This window comes from Anolis sagrei, chromosome 2 (assembly GCF_037176765.1).
Source record: "Anolis sagrei isolate rAnoSag1 chromosome 2, rAnoSag1.mat, whole genome shotgun sequence".
NCBI lineage: Eukaryota > Metazoa > Chordata > Lepidosauria > Squamata > Dactyloidae > Anolis > Anolis sagrei.
The window spans coordinates 211,789,038-211,803,919 of record NC_090022.1 but is presented as its reverse complement, the minus strand read 5'-3'; the positions used below and the strand labels follow the sequence as shown (position 1 = coordinate 211,803,919).

The 14,882-nt window shown below is 39.2% G+C and overlaps 1 protein-coding gene across 2 annotated transcripts in view; it reads left to right on the top strand.

Moving 5' to 3' along the window:
• ADAMTSL1 (ADAMTS like 1) overlaps positions 1-14,882 on the top strand; it is a 650,838-nt gene that overhangs the window by 462,914 nt on the left and 173,042 nt on the right. For both annotated transcript variants that reach the window (XM_060762426.2, XM_060762428.2), the window contains 2 exons: positions 1,128-1,202; positions 7,418-7,575. In XM_060762426.2, coding sequence (XP_060618409.2) covers positions 1,128-1,202; positions 7,418-7,575 — 233 coding nt within the window. The remainder of the gene's footprint in view (positions 1-1,127; positions 1,203-7,417; positions 7,576-14,882) is intronic.

Genomic DNA, 14,882 nt, shown 5'->3' with positions numbered 1-14,882 from the left:
AAAGCTCCCAGCTTCTCTTTCCCAACTGCTGCCAGGGGAAAAAAAGTGGGGGAAGGGAGGAGAAATATAGAAATAAAGAAGTTGCATTCCTGGAACCCTCCAAAAAAGACAGTTCTTCCTTGAAAAACTAGTATTTCAGCCCCATGTCTCCTAAAGAGTTCCTGCTGTAGGTTCATCAACCTCTGCATATAACTATGCAAAGTGAAGCTCATATATAGGAAATTTTAAGGCCTGGACTATATGCCTGTTATAGCAGGCATATAGTCCAACACATTGAATGAATGAGTTGTTTATTGTACTAACCATAGGCCATGACATCAAATAATATACAATTTTTAAAAATACAGTCCATCACATTAGATGTTGACTATAGAGTCATGCTGGAGGACCTAAAGAGATGTTTTGTGAGATTAAAATATAGTGGATTTTTCCTTTGCCATTTCCCCACTACTACAGGGGTCCAATTCTCCTAGAAAGTGGAGGGTCTTCTGCTCTCATCCATCTCCTCCTTTGCTTGCTTCTATCTGCACTTCATTCTTTCATCCTACCTCGTTCTATGTTCTCAACACTTCTTCAACATCCTGTGTGAGGTTTCCTGGATTCCATCCTCATAACGTTTTCCAAATCAACTCAGCAATGTGTTAATTGAACTCTGTTCATAAATAACTCATCCCAACCAAATTAATATTTCACCGCTTTTCTTACAAGAGAATGTTTTCATTTTTAGCAAAAGAAATAAAAGTTGTGACCCTTCTGCATTAAAATGCCAATTTCTTAACATTTCATCTGCGGATTATTGAGAAAGAAGTTTGCACAAAGGTTTTCTTTTAGGGCAACAAATGTTTATCAAAAAGAAAGAGACCCAGTGTGATTGCCATAGCTTTCCTTTTAACATAAGGAGATCATGTGCATGATGACTGTGTATGGTAGGGCATGATTGTTTCACATTCGGTTTTCCTTCAGAGTTCATTGCATTTGAGTGTTTATCTTTTTAGGTGGTCAAAAACTTGGCTTGCAATTTTCCCATGAAGAACTGTTTTTACTGCTTGTTTGGAAACTGGGGGCTTCCTTTGCTTGTTGATCATGTGTGGTTTTGCCTTCCCTCTCCCTCTTTTCCTCCCATTCAGTGGATGACACTGTGGTTGCTATTCCCTACGGAAGTCGGCATGTACGCCTTGTGCTGAAAGGCCCTGATCACTTATGTGAGTAAACGTACCCTTTATTTTAATATTGAATAATTCCTCTGAAGTTCTATTTAGAATAATGTTTTCTGAGTTTTTTCCCTTTCTTTCCATTGGGGATTAGAGTCGTGTATTCAGCTGCCAGTCCCATGAACATCAACACATCTTTTTTAAAAGAATAGCTATTTGACCCATTAATAAAATCTTTATACCCCTTTTAAATTTTCCATCTATCCATTCATATGTGTATGTCTTGTATACAACTAGCCTGATGTTGAAGATTTTTGTTAAAAAGAGTGTTTCACCAGCTGATGAGAATGCAGTGGAGATTTCCCTGCTGCTCAGCTGAACCATCATTACTTTAACACATGTTCCTGTTCATATGTTTACCTTTGCATTTTTTTAAAATCTTGGAGTAAAATCTAAAGGAGATTTCCACATTTAGTACAGGGTTCTGCTGTCCAGCCAAAGAAAGCATGCCAATGCCCTGTAATAGTTTTCCTCGATGTGGGGACTCCTGATGTTTTGGACTATGAATCCCATCATCCCTAATTTAAAACAGCCAAAAGTTATGATGCAGGTCAAGGTCCAACATATTTGTAGTTGGGAAAGGAACAAGATGGTAAAATGATTAGGGACTGAGGCTTGGTAGAGACAGAATGCAGACACCGGCTTTCTGACCAGTTCTACTACTGCATGTTTGGCTTGCTTAAAAGGCTGACAGTGGGAAAGATATGTCCTAGGAATATCCTCTTTAGGTGGAGTCTCTAGTTGACTCATTTTTCTTACTTCAGAATGATTTGACCAATGTTGTTTGAGGCATATATGAAACTGAGCATATAGACTGAAGATGCAATATGGAGATGGAAGACAGGGCCCCTGAGTAAATCCTAATGAAGTGGATGCATTAGGGGGGTATGACAGTTATAAATGTGATCTGTGAATTTCTCAGAGAATGAGAAACTCCTAGTGAGAAAACATTGAATATTTAATTTATATCCCACTTTCTCCAAATAAGGTTGAAGGTGATTAATAACAGAATCATACAAATACATAAGATAAACAAGTATAAATATTTCAATACCTGAAATGTATGGACTGAGATAGAAAAAAAGGACAAATAAATCAAGAGACTTTGAAGTATCTACACCTCCCTCTCATTTTGATTCTTCCACATTTTGTTCTGTTACAGACTGGAACAGAAATAGATGTAACTGGCAGTGTTACCACTTAGTGTATACAAGATATTCAACAATGCCAATATGCCAAAATATTTTGTGCCTTAAACGTTCAGCAAACAAAAACATTCTGCCGTTTGGTTGCATAAATTTTCACTGCCTTTGCAATGCCATCCTAAACAATGTCTAGTGCAACCAATTATCTTCAGAAATCACATAAGTAGTTGAATGACGTCTAGCTGGATGCAATTCCATTGCCACGTGATCTAAAATTAAATATTCCTGAGGCTTTCTGGAAAACCCCTGATTTTGTTGAAGAGCTATCTAAATAAAGTGCATCATGAACACTTAGAAGCTATCAAAACAAGTCTGGGATACAGTTGTGCAGAAGCACCAGTCAGAATTGAGTTATTAAAACCCAAACTGTGAATAGCCCTGAAACACTGTTAAATCCGTTCTTACGAAACGGAAAGAATATGAAATGTGGGTTTGCTTAGACGAGACTGCCCACCAAAGCTTAATGAGGAGATAAAAAGAAAGCAACTGCCAGGACGCCATGGGTAACACTAAAGTAGCTGGAAGGATCTACAACTAAAGACCTTATCACATTGAGATATAATCAGTTTATATCAGTATGCATCCCATATTTTTTAGAACTCAATGCATACTGTATTGAGATAGGATGCATAATCTCCTCATCAGACCTTATTATTACAATTCTTAAGAGTTGAAAATACTTCGCTTGGGCTTCTCCCAATCCATTCTAAACACTCCTTCATCATTCTTTGACCTTTTAAAAAGTATCATTACTGATGAGATGCATACAGATTTTCCTATCACACAAAAACAGCGCTTCAGCAAAGTAAGATTCTATAGTATTTCAAAAAACAAAATTCCATCTGCAAATAATTTGTTTCTGCAATACTGTGCAGATGGATTCTGATGGAATATGGACAAGATAGGGCAAACATCATGTGATGGGACCAATTTGAAATAATTATCAAAGAGTCTCAGAAAAAGACTATTTCCAAATGTGATATGATCCTGAGATAAGAAAAAACTGTCCACGGGGCAGCTTTCAGTTGGACGCTCCACAAAACCGGACTTTATAGAAGATTAGTGAGAAGAAAGTAATTGCTGGAACAAATCCATATCCAATTATATTAGGAGTTTGGAAAAAGTGAAAAGTCTAATGAGATCCAAACAGAATTTTGGGATCTTACCACCAAACATTATATGTTGTCACAGTGAATAGTGCCCTTTTCCCTAGTGAACCATGCAGGATAATGTTGTTAGCAACTGTTCCACAGAAGATACTGGAAACCTGATTTGGATTGAAGGCAATGTAGGTGGATCTAAATATAGGAACCCTCTAGTGGAAAACATGTTTCAGTCTGCAAGGGTCCTGGAACTGGTCCCTTCCATCAGTGTAATTACACCAAGTTTGTATTAAAATGGCCCAGTCAAAGTCCAGGTCTGAATCTCACTGAGAGAGTATGATAAAACTCAAAAAATGGCAGTCCCATACAATCTGAGAGTGGGAACAGATTTACGAAGGAGAATGGGCAAAAATTGCAGGATCCGGGTATATAAAGTCCATAGAGGTGTACCCATGAAGAAACACAACTTTAATCAAGACCAGATATGTTATTACCAGAGAGGATGAATATTTGGCAACCAGCAACGGCATTTTGTTTCATTTGTGTATCACAGCAAAGATATTTTACACCTTCACAGTGCAGAGCATGTTGCATACATCAAGTGGTAACACAGCCAGTTACTTCCATTTCCATTCCAAGTTTTAGCACAAGAAAATGTAGAAAAGTCAAAGGAGGTGACTTCTTCTGCAGTGAACTGTAATTCAATAGAAGTAATTTAATATATATTATACAAGTGTAGCTGATACATTATAGCACTGTGCATCTCAAGGATTTGTGAGATACAAAGATAAAATCAATGCAATATCTCAAATACATTTTTGCAAAATATGTTCTGAAAATATATATTGTTATGAAGGCACACTGATGATGAATAGGTAATCAACGGATGATGAATTTTATCTTGGAATATACTTCACAAAAGATCATGCTCTTGTCATGTGTTTGTAATAAATGTGTTTTCCAATTGAGAAAGCAGTCTCCGTTACACTGATCCCAGGTCAGTTTTGCTGATGTGAAGAAAGAAATTGCCTGAAAACCTTAGTTGATTGACACCTAAAGCAGTTTCCATTTAACGGGTCATGTTACTACACTGCACCATGTCTGGTCATGTTCACAGTATTATGGATTGGATACGCTGTAATTCTTTAAGGGTGGGAAACGTGGGCATAATGCCAGTTCACTGAGTCCCTGTGGATTATCTGTGAAGGATATTCAGAAAAGAAACTGCGACGTGAGTTTGTCCTTGTCTTTCTAAATTGTTTTTTTCTTCAGTTTCTTCCACTTTTTTCTGACCCATGTATTTTTAAAACCAGTTGACTGAACCATTCAACCTAATTTTAAAGAAGAGACACACACTTGGGTTGTTAATGAACCCATGAAATGCGTCATTAAAAGATCCGTGTGTTTGCTTTGAAATATAGAATGACATTTTCAATAAATATAAAAAATTGTGTTGTTATTTAAAATTCCCGTACAGCCTATATAGCTTGTACCAATCTCCTCACCTTAGTTACTCTAGGAATATCTTTTAGAGCCGTTGCAAACTAGCTTCCTGCGGGAGAAAACCTTGCTAGCAAGTCCCTGACGTCATGAGCCTGCGCCTCCCCCCCCCCGCCCCTTTCTCCGCCCCTTTCTCCGCCCCTTTCTCTTTGCCAGCGTGGTTTTTCCTTTGCTAGGGCAGCATTGCCCGCATTTTCTCTCAGTTGAATTCTGCCAACTGAGAGAAAATGCGGGCAATGCTGCCCTAGCAAAGGAAAAACCACGCTGGCAAAGAGAAAGGGGCGGAGAAAGGGGTGGGGCGAGAGGCGGAGTCTCGTGACGTCAGGGACATGCTAGCAAGGTTTTCTCCCGCAGGAACAGAGTTTGCGACGGGCCTTATATGGACGCCAGTATCTCACTCTAAAAGAGATCAAGAAGCAATACAGTTTTTCCTTGGAAGATTCCTAACATATCTTACAAAAGTACCATCTATGATTAAGCCTATAGTGTTCCTGTTTTGAGCCTTCAGAAGGAAACATATATAGTGGATGCTTGTTATCCACTGTTGTTTGGTTCCAAGACCCTCTGAGGATTCCAAAATCCATGGAAGTACTCATTATATACAATGGCATAGTAAAATGGTGTCCCTTACATAAAATTGCAAAATTAAGGTTTTTATTTTGGATGCATAGCTGGGTGTAATGCCATCAGTGGTTGAATCCATGGATGATGATGATGATAATGATGATGACTTTATTTATAGACCATCCTCTCTCCCCTAGGGGACTCAGAGCAGCTTGCTTACAAAAAGGCAAACATTTAATGCCATAGTCAACAAAGACACACAAATCAAAACAATGCAAAATAACATCAGTAAACTCATATCGATAGAAAAATACTAATTTTTAAATAAAACATAATTATGCATAGGGAGACATGTATCCCTAAAAGTTTAATGACTAAAATGCATAAAAAATGCCTGACATATCAGTAATGATTTAAAATGTATCATAGTGGCCCATAAGATGCAAGTAGATTTGCCAGCATTCAAGTGAGATTGACTTAAGGTGTGCTAGTCCTCATCCTCTCCATACGCTAAAGTGCATAAGTGCATTTTCAAAAGTTTTTTAAAGGAGAAGAGGGTGGGGGCCATTTTTATTTCTTTGGGAAGGGAGTTCCAGAGGCAGGGAGCAATCACGGAGAAGACCTCCTCTCTTGTTCCCACCAACTGCGCTTGAGACGGGGGTGGAACCGAGAGCAGGGCCTCCTCTGCTGACCGCAGTGTGTGAAATGCATCCATGGATAGAGAATTCATGAATACAAAGAACTGACTATACATTATTTTTTGAAAACTCAATATCTTACCCTCCCAAATAAACACCATTTTCTTTGTTTTCCTTATTTCTTCCCTTATCATTGCATTCCTTTAGCTTATTGATTTCCATTAGAATCCCAATAAAGGTTTCCAGGTTAAAAATCTTAACATGTGGTTTGTGAGTCAAATGTCCAGCATAAAATACAGGAGGACCATCTCAATCATCTCATTGCCAGCTGCCCTTACTGTTCATTAGTTTAAAATATTATAAAGTTATCAAAATTGGCTCTCTGTCTCCACAGATTCTGCATCCATCATTCATGCCTTGAAAATATTCACACATAAAAATAACTTTAATTTTGCCATTTTGTATAAAGAGCCTCAGTTTATTATTCTACTGTATACAGTTGGGCAAGCACCCATGGATTTTGGTATCTACAGGGGATCCTGTAACCTAACTCCAACAGATACCAAAGGCCAACTGTACTGAATAATCCATCACACTAAACAAAAAACAGTGCTTTGGACCTTGTGACCTAAACATGGTAATTCTCCAATCCTGAGGGGCTTTTTTTTCCAAAGTTTAAGGGATCTGGGAATCAAATGGAAAAAAAGTTGGCTGGTTAGCGTGGTCTCTCATTTAATTAAATAATAACTTAATTCTAGACATTCCAAATTGACAATAATTTAAGTTGTCTCCTCATGCTAGAATGTTTACTGATAACTTAATTGGTTTTGACAAATTAGTTCCTGAATCTAAACTCTGCCCCATGCCCCACAGAAATTATTCTGGCTTCCATAAAAACCGAATAAATAGGTAGAAGAGAATATGAAGGCATTTTATGAAGATAAACAAGATTACAGATATTAATCAAGTACTATATTAATCATGGTGCAAATTGATGTAGTTAAATGCTTGCAGCTTTCTCCTTATTCTGTGAAAATATAGCTTGTGTGTAAAATACATCACACATTTCTTTCTGATAGTCCTTTGCAGTGCTATATATTTAAGGATGAGGGGTTGTTTTATATCCTTGCTCACTGTGTCGCATTTACCTGTTAAGACTGTTGTGTTACATGCTGTAATGTACTCACGTTTCTCAGCTTTAGAAACCAAGACTCTACAAGGCGTAAAAGGCGAAAACAGCCTCAGCTCCACAGGTTCCTTCCTTGTGGATAACTCTAGTGTTGACTTCCAGAAGTTTCCAGACAAAGAAATCTTGAGAATGCCTGGCCCTCTTTCTGCAGATTTTACTGTCAAGGTAAGAAACAGTGAACAAAACCGTAGTATTCTTTTTAAAGCAACATAGAAAATAAAACTCTTGGCATTATATTTCTGTATGGACATTCTGCCTGTTATTTTCCAAAGATTTTATTAAATATACACCAAAGGGTGCTGATTCAGCACACCTAACATCTACTAGCCACATGGGGATGGTGCTGGATCAGAGCAAGCAATACAATGAGAGCATTCTTTGCAAAATCCTCACACTGCTAACCACCTTTTTCTTTGTGGTGGCTTTTCACCCCCATCTTCCAGTTCAGTGGTACAGTGCTAAATCAACTATGAGCAAGATGACCCTCTGGCTAGTCCTGTGTATATAGGAATGTATCTATAGTGTTATACTTCATTTCCTTGTTTATTATAGGCAGTTTCTTACCATGCTGTTTTTTCTTTGACCATATTGCATAAGAATGGAGAATTGAAGAAAGACTATTTTACTAGTGTTTCAAAATGCTAATGGGGATAAACTGCTTTGCATGGGGAATAGAATAACAATGGTCTTTGTATTTGGGGTTGTGTCCCGTTCACTTCAAGATGTTGCATGGGCTCAGAGTAAGCAAGAAGAAAGCACTATCCTCCTTCCTGTAAACAGGAGGAAAGTTTGAATATAATGATTGACTCATCCCTAATGAGGGAAAGGCAAAAGAAAAGTCACAATGTCTGGGTCACCAAGCTGTGAGCTCCCCACATGATACCTCCTGGGTTCCTTGTGTACTTGACTAAACTTTTATTGTATGTAATATGACTTTACAGAATTCAACAGACCAAAATAAAATTCAGGACCTGATAACACTCCTATGCAAAATATACACATATATGCACTAGTCATGTGCATTCGGATTAAACCTTGATCCGTTTCGTGTCCCGGCTTTCAGTGGAGCCCCCGATCTGTTTTGACTGAGCCTTCCAAAATTGGAAGGGCAGATATTTGTTTTCCATTTTTGGTGCCAAAAATCCACTTTTTTCCAGCCCATTATTGGAAAAAATCTTTACCCATAGGCCCAAAGTGCCCAGGCCTATAGGTGCAGGCTTTGGGCCTATGTGCCCGGGCCTGGCAGGGCCTGCAACTGAGTGGTGAGTAAGGAGCGCTCCTTACTCAGCATTTGGCAGCAAGCCCTGCCAGGCCCAGGTGCGTAGACCCAAAACTTGCAACCGTAGACCCAAAGCACCAGGGTGCCTGCATCTGAGAATCGAGTAAAGAGCGCTCCTTACTCAGCTCTTGGCTACAGGCTTTGTGAAGCCAAGGAGCGTAGGCCCAGAGCACTGACAAGAGAATCTGCTGGCACTCCTTACTCAGCACTCAGTTGCAGGCCCTGCCAGGCCCCAGCACTTTGGACCTACTCATGAGGTAATCAATCCGAAAAGCAGGCTTGAAGCCAGTACCTACTCCCTTCTGCATTTTGTATCGAGTTTATTTTTGTTCCAAGAGGGGCCTTCCCATTCCATGCCATCCAAATAGACGGAACAAAATGGAAACACAAATCAAACTACCACTATGGAAACTATGGTTTGATTGTCCGCTTAGTCATGGAAATCCACTGCATGATCTTAGGCAAGTCACACTCTCAGTTTCAGGAAACCCCATAACAGGTTCACTTTAGGGATGCTATCAGATAAATAATTTGAAGGCACACAATAACAAGTTCACAGTGCATTGTCTCCAGCAGATTCTCTTGTCATCATCCTGCAAGGAATAAATAACGAAGGTATTTTAAAATGTGTGTGATTCAAGATCTAAGGACAGCATTGATTGTGAGATAAAAGATACATAGGACGACGCAAGTCAGTTATGAAACTTGGTGATAAATAAGTTTGTATAGAATGAAGTTGAATTAGATGAATTGCACTGAGATTTGGGTAGGAAATGGAGGCTAGTTCATGGCTCTATTTTTTAAAAAGTACGTAAGACATAAAATGAATGGAGGAGTAAGCCAGGAGATTCTTTAAGATGAGTAGGCTGGCTTTGGTCAAGAAGTCATCATATCCCTTGGAAGCTCTGCTTTGTATTGTACTGGCAGTAAGAATCAAGTTGTTTCCTCCCATTAATGCTTTCCTATTCTTCCAGGTAATATAAAACACATTGCTTAGAGCAGTGAGTGCATTCTATAAAGGGGGCAGGGGGAATTGCACAGACAAATGTGAACATTTGGGAATTAAAACCAAACAAAATCTATTGGGCAGTAGGGCAAGAAAGGAGGGGATTAGGTCAGAAGGGCCTGAAGGATTTCAGCTGTAAAGCCGTAAAAATTGTATAATATCCAGGACATCATAAATTTTTCATCAGGGGACACAGAGCCAGGGGGCGTTTGATTTAAGCTGATGCTGATGACCTTGTGACAGATGGAAATACAAATGACTACAAATGGGACCCATGGTTAGATTAAATGGAAGAAAAGTTAATAGACTAAAACTGCAGGCCCTCTTAGCATGGTAACTGCACATGTAGCAGGCAGTTTTGGGCTGCTGAAAGGATTCCCAGAAATAACTATTTCATTAAATCAACAGGAATGTTAATTATCAAGCTATAAACAAAATGCCAATGTTTTTTCTTGACAATAGACATAGCAATATGTCTTGTTTAAAATAATATTTATAAAGCAATAGATTCAATGTTCAACAAGGCAGATTCTCAAGCTGCAATTAATGTAATGCCCAGATTTTCATGGAGAATTTTACTATGTGTTGTGAATAATATAACTACTGTATATACTGACTGATGTATAGGTCCACTTCATGTATAAGTTGAGGGCAGGTTTGGGGACCAAACTTATGGATTTTGATATGTCCCATGGATAACTTGAGGATTATTCCACAGGGAGGGGAAAGTGCCAGTGTTGCCTCAGGAGTCCAGCTGCCTCTGTCTGCCACCACCATGTCCCTGTCCAGGCATTCAAAGAGGCCAGAAGCAGTGTCATGTTGGAGAGAGTAGAGGACAGATGAACAACAACAAAACTTTATTTATATACCTCTCTATCTCCTCAAGGGGCTCAGAGCAGTTTCCAAGTGACATAATCAATACAAATGTGAGAGAACAACATGAACATAAAATTAACAAGACTAAATAAGTATTAAAAACCATAATAGCACATATATTTAAAATAATCCTGCTTGTTCAAGGCAGTTTAAAAGGCCGAGCCTGGCTAGTGCGATTTAGAGGGCCCAGGAAATTAGGTAGAGTGTATGGCTGTACATTTCCAGGGCCTAATAGAAGAAAGTGACCTGGGTAATTGGTAGAAAAAGATATGGCCAATTTCTACAGTATCTGGGGCAGAGCTAGAACTAATTGTTCTCAAATGCCGGGGTCCAGTTACATGTAACTATAACAATGATTATTATCAAATACCAACAACCGGAACAACAATTGAGGAAAGAGGAGGAGGCTTCCCTGGGCGGGGTGGTTCCACGGGCGGGAGGGGGGGCGCCATAGAGGTGGTGATGGGTAGAGGGAGATACGGGAAAGGGAGAACAAAATATTCATTCTGGCCCAAAATTCATAATAGCAAATTGGCAATCTGTAAATACACTAATGATTCAAGACAAAAGCAAACCTGGCCCAAAATTTATAACAGAACATTGGCAATTCCAAAAATTATTCACGTTACAGCTCAGCAATCTATTCGGCCCGAAATTAACAAGTCTAAAAATGTATCTCATTCAACCTCTTCACTATCCCAATCTATTTGTGCAAGTAAGGGGGTTTTTTTGGCGGGAGGGAAGGGGGCAGGTGTTATGTAGATTGAATAGCTCTTGACCCCTTTCAGTTTCTCTGTGTCCAAATCAAACATGCTAACTACTGTACTTCACTTGTAATAAAGGAGATGAGAGGGTATTAGAAGTGAATTAGGATCTTGCTGAAAGTTCATTTTTAACTTGAGTATACCCTTTGTGGCTGTTGGATGAGCATGAAAAATTGAAGAACTATACCATAGTGGTTAAAGAGAACAATGGCAGCTGTAACTTTAGCACATGAGTTTAAATCAGGCTACTGTAAGCTACAGCAGGCAGAAAGAAATTGATGGGACCTGTGTTGCCAAAATCCAAATACTTTTGTTTAACGATAGGAAGTGAACTTATCTGATTAAAACTGAAAAGTGCTTCAATGTGTTCAATGTGGCTATAACTACCAGAGAGATGTTTCAAATCACCGTTTCCCATTGTTGCTCCAAACATTAGATTATTTATTGGTTTTCTGGTTTTCACCAAGAGCTCTGTTATTTACAGATCAGTATGATGTTTGATCAAAGCTGACATGTATTAACTCACAAAGGATCTAAGGAGCAGCTAGTGCCTATGCACACAAGTGTTTTTTGCATCAACCGTGATCGGATAAATCACGTTAAAAAGGAGAGGAAGACACTGATTGCTTTTGGAGCTTCCTTCCTTCCTTTTCTGCTGGATAAAATGTATATCTAGGTGAGGTTTTGATACGAGAGGCAAGCAGTTAAGGGCTAAGACAACCTGTTTACATTGTTTTAAATTTTCCTGGCTGAGGCAGTGAACCTAAACATGCTTATGAAGAAGTAGACCTCATTGAAATCTGGGAGTTATTTTCAAATAAAAATATTTATGGTCAGTCTGTATATTGTTAGGGAGAAATTAAACAGAAATTGGTGGGACTTCCATGTACTCTGTGGATCTACGCTAAATATGACTAAGTCTATATACAGCAGGGCCATACCTCAGGGTCTGGACTCAGATTTCCCATTTTACTTGGTCGGAGAGAGAAGAGGGTGCCGATTCTCTCGTTTTCCTGGCCTCACCCTCATGCAATAGGAAAGCATTGTGTGCAAATCTACAGCTTATCTAATTAAACAAAAGGTTAGTACGTTATGCTATGCTGTCAACTTCCAGAGAACCCATTTATATGTTTACTTAGCTTCCTTTTTCTCCCCTGATCACTGTGGTGCCAGCAGTCACCGCCTTCTCTTCACTCTCCAACTAATTAGGTTAAAATAAATGTTTATTTTCCAAATGAGTGGGAAGATATAGGCAGATTGATCTGGGGTTTTTGTGCCCCACAGTTGTCCTCAGTCCAGCCCATACCTGCTGAATACAGGACCATGTGCCCAGATGATCCAACCCTACTGGCCTGTCCCCTTGTCTCTGTGTTGCCACCACCATTCCTCATTGGCCACAGAGTCCCCTGTGAGTGTCTAGTGATTGCCTGTCATGTCAGCAATGCCCCATTTGACATCAGCAGATATGTCTGTGATGGCCAAGCCCTTGCAGGGAGCTCCGAGGTCATCAGGGAACAGCAGCAGAATTTGTGATCGTTTTAGATTGCTGATAATGAGCAAATATACTAATGCATGGCACTACTTGGATCCTCCTATAGCTAGGACTAGCTGCAGAGACAGGTGCTCATCCTTCCAGAAGAAAACAAGTGCTAACCTTGGCTAAACCTCTGGCTGGTTACAGAAGAGACAATCCACATACCCTGGTTCAGATATGCAACTAAGCTTTTGTGGCTGGCAAGTTCCTTGTCACTGTAGCTGCTCCTGGTTGCACATTTTCTCATTAATGTTGGGCTATTTAAACTCAGAGCATGTCTACAATTGTCAAATAATATGGACTCAGTTTGAATTCACCACTATCTCCACAGAGCATGGGAATTTCCATTGAGTATCCTGGGTTTTCCTGCTTTAACCTGACTCTGTCCCACTTTAGGCAAAGTCTAGAATTTGCAGGAAATGCTGTAGTATCCCAGAGTTTAACAGCCATCTGGGCAGTTGGTTCACATCCATTTTGGTCCAATCTTCTGTCCAGAACAACTTTACTGCCATTACCCTTTCCCTGCACTGATCATCACAGGGTAAGCAGATGGCTCATCCCCATGTTGTCATCATTGCTCCACCAATCAATCACTACTCTCCTCCTTGGTTGCACAGATGCCCCCATTCTTATGTTGCAGTGGCCAGTTGCACTGAGCTCTGTGGTTAGTGAGAAGCAGCCTCAGACAACATGAAGGATAAGGTGATCTCCCAGGGAGGCAACTGGACACCAGCCCTAGATTCAGTATGTATGTGCTGAATTCAAGGATACTCCAGTGCAGATACACACCAGAATAACCTGCCTGATGTAGATAATCCCAGGAAGTCTAACATACCCTTTTGTAATATCCCACTCTCCATTATACTAAATACATTTAGATCAAAAGAAGCTTTATTTTTCACTTTAATCATCTAAAATCACAAAGTGATTAAGAGAAAGTGAATCGCGTGGTACTATTTTTTGTTCCTCAATACATTAACAGGTTTATTGAAATAGATTTATGATTATACTTCTGCTTGAATTTGATGTTAATATGCCTTTGTTTCTAAAAGTTTCATGAAAGTCAATAGTGCAATTCACCACAAAATAGGGTGGGATATTTGGAATATACGTGGTTATTATTAGCTGTGGTGGAATAAGAATGCAGTCCCTTTCAATATGGTTTTTATTCATGGGAATGTTTTCACATATAGTTTGTGGTGTTTTAGGATTCATGTGAGAGCCCACACCTAAATCGGATCCTGAAAGACCCAGCTCAGTTTCTCCCAAATTCATGCCAAACGTAATACTTAATGGTTGGAAATGGGCAGATATCCCTACCATCTTACAATTGTCATAATTATAGGAATGAAACAAGCAATCGTAACTGAACGATGACTTGGTAAAACTAGTGATTGCCTAAAGGCCAAGAAATGCCTTATGGGCAAATACCTTTGGAACAAAACAAGTCTAAACTAGTATCAGTGAAGAGACTCTGTGCTTTGTCCCATTTACATGTTACTCTTCATGGCCATACAGTGTCTCATAGATATTAATCAAGACAGTCCACTCACACATTGGCCAAAGATATGTTGACACCATCTCTGAAGTGTGATGGTAGTGTGGAGAAAACCACAACTGGCAAAATTTGTACAGTGGTGAAAGTTATGACAAAATCTGGTGGTAAAAGCAGTAATGAACCCTAGACTTATGATGCAAAAGAGCTGACGAAACTTTCAACAAGCATAATTATATCTCAAGCTGTATGTGTTCTCCTTGATCACAGGTAAAGCAGTTAAGTAAATGGTTACAATTAATATAAAGGTTTTAAGACTGAAAAGTATTTTTCCTCATTTGCTAGTTTTAGAAAATAATCCTGATTCAACATCATATGGTCAATAGTAACTATTTCCTAATGCATAAAATATATCCAGCTGCACATTGCAATGATGCCTGATTTCATTGAGTTTAATTGCATCTGCATCATGATCAAGGATTTTATTGTTCACAGCTAGCACTTTGAATTGTGCCCAG